At 38.3% G+C, this 16425-nt stretch overlaps 2 protein-coding genes across 2 annotated transcripts; one reads left to right on the top strand and one right to left on the bottom strand.

Moving 5' to 3' along the window:
• The first annotated feature begins 441 nt into the window (after positions 1-441).
• Positions 442-5187, top strand: LOC128609732 (stress-associated endoplasmic reticulum protein 1). The gene is made up of 3 exons (XM_053628457.1): positions 442-646; positions 2148-2223; positions 3653-5187. The coding sequence occupies exons 1-3, from the start codon at positions 566-568 to the stop codon at positions 3691-3693; spliced, it is 198 nt and encodes a 65-aa protein (XP_053484432.1). The 5' UTR covers positions 442-565; the 3' UTR covers positions 3694-5187.
• Positions 5188-7610: 2423 nt separating this feature from the next.
• otol1a (otolin 1a) lies at positions 7611-11858 on the bottom strand. The gene is made up of 5 exons (XM_053628459.1): positions 11731-11858; positions 11064-11537; positions 10666-10755; positions 10016-10087; positions 7611-9916 (listed from the first exon to the last, which is right to left on the bottom strand). Exons 1-5 carry the CDS (start codon positions 11747-11749, stop codon positions 9024-9026), a joined length of 1548 nt encoding a protein of 515 aa, XP_053484434.1. The 5' UTR covers positions 11750-11858; the 3' UTR covers positions 7611-9023.
• Positions 11859-16425: the final 4567 nt, after the last annotated feature.

Below are 16425 nucleotides of genomic sequence, written 5' to 3' on the forward strand. Positions count from 1 at the left end.
ACGCCAAATACTGATTTGGTTGCATTTATTACATTTACTGCATTTGGCAGACGCCCTTATCCAGAGCGACTTATTACTGTTTAGTACTTTTTACATTTAATTTATTTGTGTAAGCTATTTATGTATGCATCTTTCATGCGTCAAAATTGTATTGTATGTACTGTGTATATACTTGGTAAATTAGGGATAAAAGCATCTTTTTTTTAATGCATTTTGTATTTTTGTTTGTTTGTTTATCGCCACTGACATCAAGTGTTACTTTACATGTATGCTCAATTCCCATATGGCTTCTTCCTGCCTGTATAAGTGCACTAAGCATGATACGAAACAGTGGCTTTCGAGCTGTATCTAGTGCACTACACTCCCAATAGGATTCCGTTTCGGATTCAGCCTTTTACGCTGATTGGCTGCATCCACACAAACTTCCGGTAGGTGGGCGGAGTTACGTTTGTGAGTACGTAGCCATAAAGCGAGACAACTTTCTTTCCTCGTTACCCCGAAATCCTGTCACAGATTTTGGACGCGGTTTCAGAGAAGCAGTCTTTTTAAACACAGCAACGTCAAGATGGTGGCAAAGCAGAGAATCCGCATGGCCAACGAGAAGCACAGCAAAAACATCACGCAGCGAGGCAACGTCAAATCGACGGTAAGCCGCCCGTATCCATGGAGATGTTCAACGTGTCAGATTTAGAGCTAAGCTAACTTACTTCCTTCTAAACGGGGACGTACAACAGGCACAACATTTCGTGAAGTGAAACATTAAAAAACAACAATAGTTAACGTTATTTGCTTTGTCTGAATTTTGTTTTGTTTCACTTTCAAAACGGCAAAATCAAACTTTTAAGTTAAAAAAAATCTAGTAATGGAGCTTTTATTAACGCCGCGTATAACCATTTTAGACGGTAGTTAAGTCAAATAGTGCGCAACCATAAGCGGTTTTGAACGAGGGTTTGTGTAATACTTATTAGTATGGTACTCCGCGGTTTTGCACGTACAGCTTATTGACACACTGTTTAGTATTGTAGTATGTAGATTTGGTACGTAGAAGTAGTATTAGTGGCATACTGGTTAGTATGATAGATTTAGTGGCATGCTAATCAGTATAATAGTATGCAATTTTGGAACGTAGCTGTAGTTTTAGTGGCATACTAATTAGTATGTAGTTTTGGTACGTAGCTATAGTATTTGTGCCGTAAAAATTAGTGTGCAGTTTTGCATGTATAGCCATGGCCTTATTGACATACTAAATATTATGGTAGTATGCAATTTTCTATGTAAAGCTATCAACCTATTCACATACTGTTTAGTATGATAGTATGGAGTTTTGAAATGTAGCTAGTTATATTGACCTACTAAGTAGTCGCGGTTTTGTACACAACCAGGGATATAGTGACACCTTTTGTTTGTTTGTTTATTTGTTTTTGTTTATTTACAGTACCCCAAAAACGGATGGAAAACATCAGATTGTTCTACTTAATATTTGGTGATCTGCCTACTAATAAAATCAGGCTCAAAAATCTGTTCAGATAAGTCATGTTTTTTTTTGTTTGTTTTTTCCCTCAGTATGACTGTAGAAAGTATCAAGTGTACATGTTATTAGAACCGTCCTAATATTATAGACCAACGACACGCTCGTGAATTTTGACTAACTTTTAAATATAAGTTAGTTTTAAATATTTAGTAAAATCAAACTTTTTTTTTTTTTCACTTCTGATTCCTTTTGAAATCAATCGCTATTGTGAGATATTCTTATCTTAGCAAGAAATATAATGCGAAAAAATAAAGAAGCCTCTACACGCTGATAAACATCTACTGGAATCATTTTTTATATCCCATGACAAATAGGATGAATTCTCCCGCTTTGCACCCAGGAATCCGGATCCACCATGACCCTGACCAGGAGCTGATGAACATAATGTAGCGTTTCTACTAGATATAGGCCTAGAAACTGAATTAGACTGACTGCATAGCAGGGGGGAAAAAACTAGTATCATGGCACGCTAGTATCATGGGAAAAATATTTCCAGATCAGAACATTATACGAAATGAAAGGTAAAAAAAAAGAGACTATAAAGCCTGTGTCATAACGATGTTTACCACATGAAAGTTGTCTGTAATTTTATTTACGTAAGAGTTTTCTTCTGCAGAAAAACACCACGGATGACAAAGTCTCAGTGGGACCATGGCTCCTGGCGCTTTTTATCTTTGTCGTGTGTGGGTCAGGTGAGTGCGTGCTTTCCCACGTCAAAATCAGACCTCTCTCAGTTTTTGTCCTTGTATTCGAGTTAAAACCATGATAAGCAAGGTTGGCCTGATGGAAAGGTGTATTTGGATGCAAAACAAAAAAAAAACTCTAGCAGGTGGAGCTGCTCTCATAACACTGTTTAGAAGGAGAAATGGTCCAGCTGTCCGCGTGTTTGTCCAGTTTGTGTTCCAGACTGTATTTGCATGAAATGTTTGACATTTTCTCACATGCTTTTGTTCCCCTGCTTTTTTTCTCTTGTTTATCTGCTCTAGGTTTTATCGCCCTTGAGCTCTGGCAGACTTTTATCTGATCTCAGCAGATCCGTTAAACAAACAAACAAAACGACACTGTCTTTCTCTCAGTTCCTCTCTGGAGAAAAAAAGTAGTTGGAGAATCCAGGCTTGCTCTTTATTAGAACTAATTATTGAATTAGTTCAAGTAATAAAAAATATATTTAAAAAATATTAAACACTAATTTTAGAAAATAACGTGCAATTGCAAAACCTCTGAAATGAGGACAGATTTTCTTACTTCGAATGTGAAAAAGTAAACGTACAGCCCCAATTCCAAAAAAGTCAGGACACCGTGTAAAATGTAAATAATAACAGAACACAATGATTGACAAATCTAAGATATTCTTTTTTTTATTTTATTTTTTTATACCCAATCATCTTACTGACCTATTGCCAATGAACCTAATTAGTTGCAAAATGTTCCTCCAGCTGTTTCTTTTTACAAACACTTACTTTTCCAGCTTTTTGTTGCGCCTGCCCCAACTTTCTGACTTGTGTTGCAGCCATCAAATTCAAAATTACCTTATTTTTATCCTTAAAATGGTACATTTCCTCAGTTTAGACATTTGATATCTTTTCTGTGTTCTATTGTGAATAAAATATGGGTTTATGAGATTTGCAAATCGTTGCATTCTATTTTTATTTACATTTTACACAGCATCCCAACTTTTTTGGAATTGGGGTTGTATTATTAGGAGTATAGTGTCCTTGTGGCAACATGCCATGTGGTTTTTATTTATTTATTTATTTTATTTAATGTTGGGGGGGGGGGTTAAAAAGGCATTTGTCATAGTCCTAGTTAAAGCCCCCCTTTTCAAGTTATACGTAGTAGTTTTGTATTATTGCCTATCAAAAATTTGGAGATAAATTAATTGTTGCCATATGCCAACACTATGCAGAAAAGGGTTATTAGCTCAAGTGAGCTACATTGGATGAGCCCTTGAAGGTCGAATGTTTTATTTAGCTGGTAAACTGGTTGGCGTATACGAGGAATACTTCAGGTCACGCTGTTCTAGGAAAATAATGTACACTCAGTTTGGTAGTTTGCAGTAGTAGAAGTTTAATCTTGGTCCCTTATTTAATGGGACTCTTGTTGTTTTTTTTGTCTCCACAGCCATATTTCAGATCATCCAGAGCATCCGAATGGGAATGTAACAGGAAGTACAGATGCACCGCCCAGCGACGACTCGCCATTCCTACGTACTACTTCCTGCTCCTTCGCAATAAAGGAATTTCTGCCCGCACCTTCAGTTTAATTTGAGCGATTTCTTCTGTCTGAGGTCGTTCGGCGTGCGATTCCTCTTCCTGTGCCTTATTACCATGAGAAGATTTCATCAAGCAATTAACTGCTGTCCACTACGCTTTGTTGTTTCAATGCAGGCTAAGATGTGACTTGTCTTAATTTCTTACATTCCTCTGGAGCATGTGGTAATTTTTATCCCTAGATGAAGGCACTTGATGTATCCTTTCTTTTAATATTTAACTGACCAAATAGTGGGAAATTTGCACGAGGTGAAGGATATAAAAATAAATAAATAAATAAAGCCGGGAACAGGAGCATATAACCCAATCAATCTGAGAGATCAACCCTCTCCCTTTGACCACTCATGTAATTTTCTTTCATTCCTGTATGATTTTGCGATTCTAACAGTATTTCCGTTGGCTGCCTCTGTGTGTGTTTCAGTTCTGATTAGCGCCAGAGTTTTGGGCTACATATGGGCTTCGTCTCATTTAAAGTTCTCAGGCACACACTCTTTGGGATACCCCATAGTGACCTAGAAATTGTGCAGTTAATGGAAGCTTTGAATAGATCATGGGGTGAAACTGAAATAAAATGTCATTGAGAGCATAGTTTCTGTTTGTCCTCCTTAATTTATTTATTTTATTTTATTCCCCCCCCCCCTCCACACCACCTGTAAAACAAACCAAATGTTGAAGTCTCACGAAGTTTCTTTTGACGGTAGTTCTCGACAAGTTTCCGCAAAGTACTGAGAAATTCTACTTGCGTTTAGATAATGTTTCCAAATTGTACTCGATTGAAAGTAGAAAAAAATGCCAACAACATGTACTCCAGTAAAAGTGAAAAAAAAAGTGTTACTTAGAAAATAGAAAGTATTAAGGTTTTTTTTTTTTAACTTTTTTAAAGTTGAAAGTTTTAAAGAGACTAGATTTTTTTTCCTGTAAACATCATTCAATCTCTGTAAATACGAATATTTACCATTAGCTAGAATTTGACTTGCTGCCTAGCTACTGGAATTGATGCTAGTCTAACATGGCATTAGCAACGAAAACTTGGTTAAAATTGAGGTAGGTTACTGAGGTAGGGCCAGGGATGCCCTAATATAAAATGACAATATAAAATATCACTTTATTTAATATAAAAGAATATATTTTCTCCAGTGAATGTGAAATTTGAACAGTTTGGGATCCCCATTGTTGGTAACGATGTTCTGCTGTGCGTTACATGACCTCCTGATGTTTGGTGTGTGGATGTGTGGTGTGTTTGTGTATATTTGTCTTTCTGGATATTGGTTGGTTTGTGTATATTTGGTGTATGTGTGTGTGTATATTTGGTGATGTTTGTGAATATTTGGTGTATGTACAGTATTTGTTGACGTTGGGTGTATAATACTAAATATGTATTTCGATTGTTTGTTTACTGTTGTCTTCAGTTTCACCGGATGATTTTAACTGAGTATTAAATACGCTGACAACATTCTAGATTTAGTGATTAACAACTTGCGCGTGTGTGTGTATATAATATATACATACATATATCCAGCGTCAGCAATGCGGCAAAACAATGGAGTATGGCGAGAGTGGTGACTATATTTAGTGGAAGGATAGGAAAATTGGTGGTTTATTTACTATTTGGGGAAACTGATTCAAGCAAAACTTGAAGGAATCTACTGCAATCAAATTTTTGTTCAAAACAACTGAAATCGATGTGTGCATTCCGCAGGAAAGTAGAGTTCTCGTTAAAGACCGGTATGGGTCATTCACTGTCCTGTGATGGCTCCTGGTCTGGTGGTGAAGCAAGCATCTGGATTGATTACCACTCCAATGTTCTCGGGGCAAGTCAGGAAGCATCCAAATGCACACCTGAAACTTGCCCATACTTTGATCTATCTCTGCAACTATCTCTAACAATGTACAGTCACCAAATTGTAGCCAGGACACGATTTCAGAGTCTAATCATCTTGTGTGTTCATCCAGGAGGATAAGGAGGGTACCATGTAAGATCACTTACCAAAGTAAGGTCTAGTCTTGGAGTGACACCATCAGATGTTTTGTGGAATCTTCTTCTTCAACCTGCCACCACAAGAATTTTGTTCCCCTCACATGATTTCTTTTTCATGCTAAACTCTTTATGCAATGACTGACAACACCTGTTTTATACATCTGTCAAGTTCTCAGATCTGCTGCGTTACAATCGTGAAGCTCCTCTGTCCACTTTCTATTCCTCACACTGACAAACCGCCTGACTGTAAATATGCAGCAGCAGCGCCCTCTAGCGGCCAGGAGCAGAACCGCGGTGGCAGTGACGTCACCGTTTAAACGCTCAAGACAAACGAGTAGCAAAATGCAAATTCATCTCATTTTATAAAACAGGATTTCACTCAGTTACAGCAATTGCAATTAAATACTAAGTTAAATTTCTGTTCTGTTAAAGGGGCAGTCAGGATTACACTCCTCTGCTCCAGAATAAAATTGTTTATTTAAGTTCTATAATGGCATCTATAGACATTCATACATCTGCAGGCAGCTAAAGAATTATTGGCACGCTTCGTGAAAATTCATTCGTTACTTTTCCTTCCGTCGTGGACAGTGACAGCAGGCTGGGAAGGTCAGGACCCCCAGATGTTCCCAAGCCAGCTGTGATATATATATATATATATATATATATATATATATGTATATATATATATATATATATATATAAATAATCCTCATGGGTCTGCTCTGGGGTCTCTGTCCATTGGGACGTGCCTGATACAGCTTTAGAGAGAGTTCTTCATCCATTCATGGAGAAAAAACCCAGCAACCCCGAAGAGGAACCTGTACTCCTTTGGACGATATCCACAGATCATGACCATAGGTGAGGATAGGGATGTAGATTGACTGGTAAACAGACACTGCTGCCACTTACCAGTCAAACCTAAAACTTTCTATCACTTGTGAGATGTGAAATAAGTCAAATATTGAGATGAAAAAATCAGAAATTTGAGATAAGTCCAAATATTGACGCAAGTAAGAAATTTGAGATGATTAAAAATTCTAAGTCAGAATTTTGAGACGTCAAATTGTTGAGAAGTTTAAAACACGTTGAAATGTTGAAGTCAAAATTACAAGTCATTTTGATAAGTCAGACACTTGAGATAATAAGTCAAAATGATAAAAACAAGTCCGAGTTTTGAGAAGTCATTTTCGATAATAGCTCTGAATTTTGAGAGAGGTCAAAATGTTAAGATAATAAGCAGAAATATTTAGATACGAAAAAAAAGTTTTCAATAAGTCAAAGCTATGAGATAAAGTCAAACATTTGAGAAAACAAGTCAGATTTTTAAGATAAGTCAGAATGTTGAGATAAGACATTCTGAGATAAGTAAAGATTTTGTAGTTAAGTCAGAATTTTGACATAAGTCAGGCGTTTGAGATTACAAAGTAAAAATTATAATATTATCTCAAACTCTTGACATATTATTATTTTCTCTTTGTAATCTCAATCTCTTGACTTATAAGTCAAAATATTAGCATACTACTATCGGTAAAAATCAAGAAAAAAATGTTCATGCACGTCCCCCCCCCCCCTTTCCCCCTTTTTTTCCCTAACTTAAATGGGTTTCCATACTGATCTTATTCGATGTCATGCTTAAATGACTGCCAGTACTCAAATATGAGTTATGAAGTCTTTCTTAAATGCCTGTGGATGTTGTTATTAAAGACAAAATCATAACGTCTACATGTTCAGAGTTGGACCTGGCAGTCTAAAACATCCGTGTCCTTGCTTAATTGTCCAAATCTATACATGAATGTCCTCTCAGAGAAGAAAGTAAAAAACGACACAGTGATCAAGTGCCATGTTTTTATTGTACAAACAGGAAACTATGTATATGAGCAGTGCTGCTGTGGAGAGGAATTCACGTCACAATGAGACGCAACCATTAAGTTGACAAAGTACATAAAGAACACATGCAATGCACAAGTGACATTGTTTCAGTAGTGACATGCCAAAAGTGAGAAGTCCGGTTCATGGTGCTCGAACTCTTTGCTGAAAAACAATGTAAGAATAAAATGCTGAATTTATGCCAGAATTGAATTCAAGCTGTATTGCATTTCTTGGTGAAACGTTTTAAACATGCTACGACAAAATATAATTATTGTCCTTTACCAAATCTCGGATGTTTACAAATAGACTTCCAAGTGGTGCATTAAGCCTCAAGTGCGATTAAAAGGATTCGCAAATTTAATTGCAAATACCCAGGAAAAGTTGGTTAGTAGAATTGTTCCAAGTATCAAACACATCATCATCATCATAATCAGTTCTTCTTCTCTGTTTTATGAAAATATGTCTTTAACAATAGCTCAAGTGAAATAGTGTTTATTTACCCCCCAAAAATAAAACTTGTACTTGATCCCAGGCAATTACCTCTGACTAGTTTCTCAAGCACGCCCCAAATTCTGGCATGGAACGCAGACTTGCACATTATCTCAGAGAACAATTAAATGACATGCTTATCACCTAATTAATTCCTTCATTCATTCGTCTTCAGTTACTGCTTTATAACAATCAGGGTCATGATGGCACCAGAGGCTATCCCAGGAAAAATGGACACTAGGTGTAAGGACAGCCTGGATGTCACAGGGCAAAATGAACACATACATTCATGCCATGAGTCAAGATAGTGTAGCCAATCTGCCCTCTGGCATGTTTTTGGGAGGTAGGAGGAAACCCATGCAGACACCATGCAGAACTCCACACAGTCAGTTGAGTTTGAGCTCAAGATCGAACCTGGGACTCTGGAGCTGTGAGGCAGCAATGCTACTTCACGTATAAATACTTTATAAATGTTTGGGAGGGTGGGGGTTGTGTAAAGGTTTTACGTTTCAATTTGGCCCACTTTACACATGGCATCATTAAACAGTAATGCACGCATTACATTCCACAGTTTCCCCACCATAATGACTGCATTTCACTATGGCATGAATTCCATTCCATATTCTACATATCCCCTATAAAATGAAAATTCTGTTTAGTACACAAATTAGTCAGTGTCTGGAAAACCGTCCCTGAAGGTGCACTCTGATATGAATTTCAGAAGATACGGCCCGAAGCAGAGTTATTAGTAGCTGATCAGTTACTGTTAGTAAGCATATGAGGCTTCAGTATGAGGCTCGGGTAAAATAGGTGGCTTCTGATGCAACAGGCACTGGTCACATGTGTAGTAAAGCAAAAGGTCCATTTTCTTAGTTGTTCTTAGTTGTCATTCCTTAGTGGCATCAGCGAAGAGTAGGAAGCCAGAAAAGGTACTGTCGTCTTCGCTGCTGGAATAAATTCCATTCCAGTCCCGCAGTGTCTCCAGCCACACCTGGTCACCGGAGGACAGTCGGATCAGTGCCATGTTGGAGGCCTGGTCGATGTCTTGGCCATAGAGGGAGTCGCGAGTGCGCAGTTTTCGAACCCCGTTCACTATCAAAGCGGCCCGTAAAGGACGACTGCGAACGGTGATGTAGTAGGAAAACACATAAACGCCTCCATGAGTGCAGTTAAACTTGCTGATGTAGGGGTCCCAGTGTCCTTCCTCATTGTAGATGACTTTGTCAAATCTGACCGGGTGGCCAGGAGGAGGGAAGGATCTGCTAGGGAAGAGTCCTACGCTAAAGGCAGAGCGCTTCTGAATGAACGGTTCTCCTTTTGAGCCCTTCATTCCCCTTTGGCCTCGTACCCCTTTAGGACCTCTCATTCCTTTCAGGCCGTGCATGCCTCTTTGCCCTGGTGGTCCAGGTGGTCCTCTTTTACCTGGCTCTCCCTGTAGACCTTGAGACCCTGTATCTCCTTTTTGGCCCATTACACCAGGAGGTCCCTCTGTGCCATTCAGTCCTGGCTTGCCCATGTCTCCCTTAGGTCCTGGAGGCCCAGGTTCACCTTTGTTACCTTTTTCACCCTTCTCCATTGTTCCTTGTTCCCCTATTTCTCCTTTTTCACCCTTTAGCCCCTTCATGCCATCTCGTCCAACAGGTCCCATTGGTCCTGGCAGGCCCATCTCACCCTTCTCTCCTTTGCTCCCATTCTGGCCAGGTTCCCCTCTGTTCCCTAGTTCACCTTTCAATCCAGGCAGGCCAATATCTCCTTTGTCTCCTTTAAGACCTGGTTCACCTGGAGACATTAAAAAAAAAAGAAGTTAAACTGGACTTTCTCGTGACAGTACGTCTCGTGTTACTGTCTCGAGAGATAGTCATTCACAGGACAACACACCTTTATCTCCTGGTTTGCCAGTAGAACCTGGTATTCCTGGAATCCCTTTCTCTCCCGCTTGTCCTGGATCTCCTGAAGGAAGAATAGCTATGTCATTAAAACTTTTCATGGCTGTGCAACAAAAAAAGATGGCCTTCTTACTGCTACATGGTCAATAGACTACTTGATAGTCATTATAACTCGTTCAAGTGGAAATCAAAAGTTAGAGTCGCTTTATGGATGGTTATCAATGTTTTTACGCCTTCTTAGCAAAGGGCTCATCTTTCTATTGGGCAATAATAAAATATTTTGATGTTTGGTAAAGAAATATCTTGTTTTATGTCCTTTCTTTTTATAAAAGGGAAGAGATGGAAGACAATAAATTACAGTATCAAGAACAGTCATCGTTAGTATCACCTATCTGATCTTTGGCAACTTGCTATTCTAGACAATTCTATTAGTTTAGAATTGTAAGGTTTGTATGGTAGTGGATGTTCCTAGTCTATCCAGACTGTATTAATCTTCTGGCTTGTATTGATGTCATTGAGAGATCTGAAGGCATGATAGATTCTGATCTTTTCTTACAAAAAACTTGACTAAATATTTCTATATGATTTTAGAAGTATTTGGAACAAATTTGAATCACCAGCTTAAGTATAGCGTTCACAGACCTTTTTCTCCCTGCAGTCCAGGAGCTCCAGGAAGTCCTGCTGGTCCTGTTGCTCCCTGAGGTCCCATCTCTCCCTTCTGCCCCAGAACACCTGACATGGACAAACAGGAAAACCGACAAAAAAATCAGGATGGACGATATATATAAACATAGCAGTAATTCAAAATCTAAATCAATATCCATCAGCGTAACTCCTTACTCCAACCTTAATGTAGGGGCAATGCACTCTTGTGTGGACCAACAAAACCTCAAATCTGAACACAATATATTCCATCTAAATATTTACTCAATATTTATCGCTGAAATGGATGATTTGGGAGTGCCGGTCTTCTGGAATGTTCACCACCTCTAGCTTTCATCTCAGCCTCTACACTGTATCTTTCATTTCCTCTGTCTGACCTGGCGACCCCTTCTCTCCGATGGGTCCTGGAGGGCCCCTCTCTGGTGGACAGCACTCACAGAAGTTGAAGAAGCACTCGTTGTAGTCCAGAGTGTAGTTCCGGGGACCCATTCCAGGTGGCAACATAGCCTCTGTGTGGTAGTCAGCTGAATAGGCGTCACTGGAGTAGGTGCTGCTCTCGGTGGAAGACGAATATGAATCCGTGATGGACTCCGTGGTCTCCTCAGGCAAGGCGCTGCTGGAAGGGATAGGAGCCATGGTGGTGGTGAAGCGAACACTCAGGCGGGTAGGCGGCACTGAAGAAGTTTCCCCACCCTGAGGGGGCTTCTTAGTAGGCTTAGCCCGTAGTCGCTGTGGATTCCTGGGTGCTGACACCTCGGCCACTGCTACCACCATTGAGGCCATCACCAGGATGACCAAGCTGAGTGAACTGGTCATTTCGTTGATGATGGTGATGAGTAGCAGCTTATAATCTACAGCATGTGAAAGGAAGGAAAAACAAGAGAAAACACCATGTATATGGCAGTTAAATCCAGTATCACACAGCATACCTAATCAAATTCTACAAAACCTTTTAGATGTTCAGTAAACCTTCAGATACACTTCTAGTCACATCACATACTATAGGATCTAATTATATATATATCTAAAAACTTATTTGTATACCATTTTCTGTTTGCTTCATGATTGAGAAATTAAGAAATTAAGAGGCAGGTGAGGGAACAACGGTTTAAAAGTTTCTAGAACGTAGAATAGAACATTAGAACATTTTTTTTCCCTAACATTCATGTTCATGCTGCAACATGTTTAGTTGTGGGTATGTTAATACTATGAAAAGTAGGTGGGGCTAGTGACATTCTGTTGTTTGTGTGGCCTTAGCGATAAAGAAACAAATGGTGAATTCCACTTTGAGGACTTTTCACAATTTCACGGCTGGCCAATACAATAGGAAGTCACGTGTGTATATATATATATACTGTATGTGGAGAGGAAATGTTTTAATATTTCTCCCTGCTAGCAAGTGTGTGAGCTTTTACTTCTATTATTATTGCTAGGTAGCTGATTTGGCTGGCTAGTTGCTAAACAAAGGACTTAAGCATTAGTTAAAATGTCTTAAAATAGATGTAATAAGCACATTTCTAGCAACAAAATGGTGACAGGTGTCGCTATCTTTACTTGTGTGTACATTTCCTGATTTCTGTATATTACCAGTGCACAGTGGACACAAAATAGAAATAATATCTGTAAATTAAGTATGTATAATTCATATAGGTCTCACTATTATCATAACAAACAAAATTAACATACAGGTTCTCATGCTCTTTTACAGATTTTCATTTCATGTAAGTCGATTCACGAGACCTCGCTTACCTTTGTCGGTTCACTTCTTCTGGCGTCTTCTTCTCCGTCGTCCTCCTAACCTGAGAGGGAACAACATCGCAGCCACCACCTTTTAACAGCCTGGGCCTCTGCATTCCCTTGGGCCTGTCCAATAAAAGGCTGTTCAGCTTCAGTGCCATGTGGCGTGTCCTTGGCATGGATTCGGGGGTGCGATACCTGAGGAGAGGAGGCTAATGTGATGTTTTCGAGGCCATGTCGTATCAACCAGCCTCATTCCCAGGCATCCTTGGGGTAGAAATAGTGCACTAATTTACACTTGTGCACATAAACACACGTGCACGCACACTCACTTATTAACATATTAATATATTCCAGATGATGTGATTATTAATATAGGCTATGCTGAATTTTTCTGCAATAACTGCAGCCATGCAAAAGTTTGGGACAAAATGAAGCACATGTTAAGATATTAATAGCAAAAGAAACCAAAATATCAGTTAAAATGGTTTATATTTTTCTTTCTGAATGTCATATAAATATTCTCTAATAATTTATATGCCCACATTTGCTTTGATAGTTGCTTCCTTTGTGTATTTCCTCTGATCTATCATATACCACCTTCTTAAAATAAGGTCTGGAAGCTGAGAAGATCATGGCAACACTATTTTCTGGTACAATTTGCATTGTATTTTGGATTTCACGATACTCACACCTTCACACCTTCATTTTTATTTTTTTAAATAACATCATAGATATGTTGTAGAATAGAGGTACATTTTGCTTTTTTCTTATTCAAAATCCATATGGGATGCAAACTTTTGCATTTGTAACTTTAGAAAGGCTGCTAACGTATTCTTTAAAAAAAAATCTAAATGGTAAGCAAGAGGTTGAATGAGTCATGGTTTTCCCAAGGATCAAAGAGATTTAGGAACTTGGGGGATTTCACTGTAGTCTCGGCCCTGTACACTTGGGAGCGTATGGTCTCATACCTAACACCCCTTCAAACAGCACAACCGAATGTAACCCCTTCACCAGAACGTCTATTTTTCCACACACACAATCGACTTCTGAGAATAGTAAACAAGGAAAAATTCCTAAATGAAACCCAGGGTCAAGACTTTCTGGAGAGACGGGACCTGTTTTCAAGGCTCCCTCTCCGTTTGGCAAAAGCTCAAAGGGAAGCTCAATAATCAAAGCCGACGAGAGATTGGACTGCAAACCAAAGCTGTGGCAACATTTCTGTAGCCCACCTAAAGGAAATTTAGCACTTGTGACTTTTAGGCTCCAGAAGGGTTACTGTAATGGTGTTCATTTAAGGGTGTTCATTTTAGATGGTGTATAATGTTCTTATGGTTCTAGGACCTCATATCTGACTTCAAATCTGATCCGTACGAGAGAACACTCGGAACTCAGATTGGTGCATTGATTACGTTACATTAATTTATTTGGCAGAGGCTTTTATCAAAAAAAGGGACTTGAATCGTTGAGCATTAAAGGCTCTAACTGAAGAACCAGACATGGGCTCTGTGATAGAACTGGGATTTAAACTCACAAGCTCTTAACTGATGACCTACCATGGCCACTGAAATTGAATTCTGATTGGTTGATTAAATTTTCAATAACAGTAGCTCTGTCAGTAGTGCAAACTGCAAACCAGATCACTGTTCCTGTTAATGTGCTCGTCATTCATTAATAAATAAAACATTGTAATCGTTGGCAAATCACGTTGACACGTGTTGTTATAGGAAAATAATTAACTTCAGAGTGGTAATGGGACCACGTCTGATCATGTCACTGATTGGCTGTAGATTGTGAAACGTCATGTGATCACTTGATCACATAACACACTATTAATTACAACAAAAAAAAGTGTCTACATTGCAACAGACATGAAACTTGACACAGTGTTAGTTTTACACTAAATACACTCAACATAGGATTTAGAAAAGATTTAACACCTTCACTTAAAGTCCAACTTCAGTTCAGCGTATAATCCATAAGCCTGAATGTACATACGCTTGGTCCTCTCATCTTACAGTTCTCCTCCTATTATTTCAGTAGACACAAGGGCGCCATTTGGGAGGACGGAACGGTTACCTGAGCTTCAGATACCTGCTCTCTGTCTCCCTACAGACTCCTACAGAGACCATGCGTTAACTTCAAGAGGCTCAAGCAGCCTGGGCTAAATGGCACAGGTTTGGTGTTAGTTGCTCAGAAATCAAAGATCATTACCCAATGAAAGATCTTATACGTGCCTCTGCCCTTCAGCAGGTTTTATTTATTGTCCTTAAATAAGCCCGGTCATTTGCAACAACATGAATATCAACCTATGTGTTATTTAGCAATTATTTAGCATGTTTACTGAGATTTAAAGAAAACTGTAATGAAATGATTATGACCATCACTTCATCAAATGAATCAAAGAGAATGTGTTATAAAAAACTTAACGTTTTGCAACTTTGGCACGTTTACTATGAGGAATCATATTCTCTCTCTCTCAGTATAATATAAATATATATTCTGATATTTAAAATAAATGAATATATCTATCTATCTATCTATCTATCTATCTATCTATCTATCTATATATATATATATATATATATATATATATATATATATATATATATATCATAGTGGCTATATAGAAACCACTATTGTTGTTGTTGTTTTTTCCCCTCAGGAAATTCTCAGCCACTTCAATTAAATTAGTGATTTTTTGTTGCAGAAATTGGATCAGTTATTCTGTCTAGATCACCAACAGTGATATGGATTTAAACAAAACCTTTTATTATTACCGTTTATACCAGCCTTTTATTAACAAACTTATCTCTTTTCTTTTAAAAACAAACAAAAAAAAAACAAACAAAAAAAACAACAACTCTTTCCAGCAATGACATCGTCAATAAACACCACATGGGACAGCGTCATTGTGTGGCCAAGTGTGAAAAGCCAAACGGTCCACACATGTGGGAAATTTTGGCTCTTTCTTGGAGTAAGCCCTTGATTTCCAAACAACTTGATACTAAGTAATTTAAGAACAGAGATAGATTGTGATCCAATAGCTTTTGAGCCTAATAGCATTCAATGTTCAGTATGATGGGAAACAGGTGATGTTCGAGTATGATCTCTGAGTATAAAAAGTACTTCGAATGGAATGATAATTTTGCCACTACGTTTTGTGTGTGCTAAATCTGATTTTTCATGCTTTGTTTTGAAATCATAGCTCAAGACTTAAAGCTGAATTAAATCAAATTGACTTGGTTTAATTCGACTTGAGTGATTTAATCCAACTTAGAATTTGGCAACAGAAAACATTTCAAAGAATTCAGGTTCAGATGCACCACAGCGGTGTATTGTCATTCCTTGCATCCTGATTGGTTGAAATTCCAAAGTGCTTCTAGTATAAATGTGAAAAAGTTTCGTCGATTTTAAAATTTGAATTTGTTTAGTTTAAATTATTGAATGGGAAAACTGTGTTAGTTACCAGCCCTTAACTTTTTCATTCAAACCGCACAAAAACGTACGGTTCTGTTGTTTGTCCCGTCCTATAATTTGTACTTTGACTGAACAATGCATGCATAATCTATTTACTTTTAGTATCTCCTCCAGGGACTTTTCAAGAAAAAAAAATTATTGAGCGAATAATACACTTTGGTCGTGTTCATTACACACATACACACAAAAAACCTTAATTTGAATTTACTTAATTCAGATACATATTTCGGTTCCATGTGAGCGAATTGAGTTACATTATGATGAAGTAACTCAATTCATTTGAAATGATGATGTCATTTCAAAGCCCTGAATAAAACCAAGCTCTGCACTCTCACCAAGCTCAGGATTGCTGGTGTCGTGTTATGAGACTGCAGCATTTACCGTTGCACTACTCGACCGCACGTGTTTTAATAACATTAATTTAACACTACGTACGGCGATACTCATTTCTGCACTAACGTCCTCATGCGATTTTATAACATAATTGGATCACGTTAATATCACGTGATTGATCACACTCTA

The sequence above is a fragment of the Ictalurus furcatus genome, chromosome 7 (genome assembly GCF_023375685.1).
Source record: "Ictalurus furcatus strain D&B chromosome 7, Billie_1.0, whole genome shotgun sequence".
In the NCBI taxonomy this organism is placed as follows: Eukaryota; Metazoa; Chordata; class Actinopteri; order Siluriformes; family Ictaluridae; genus Ictalurus; species Ictalurus furcatus.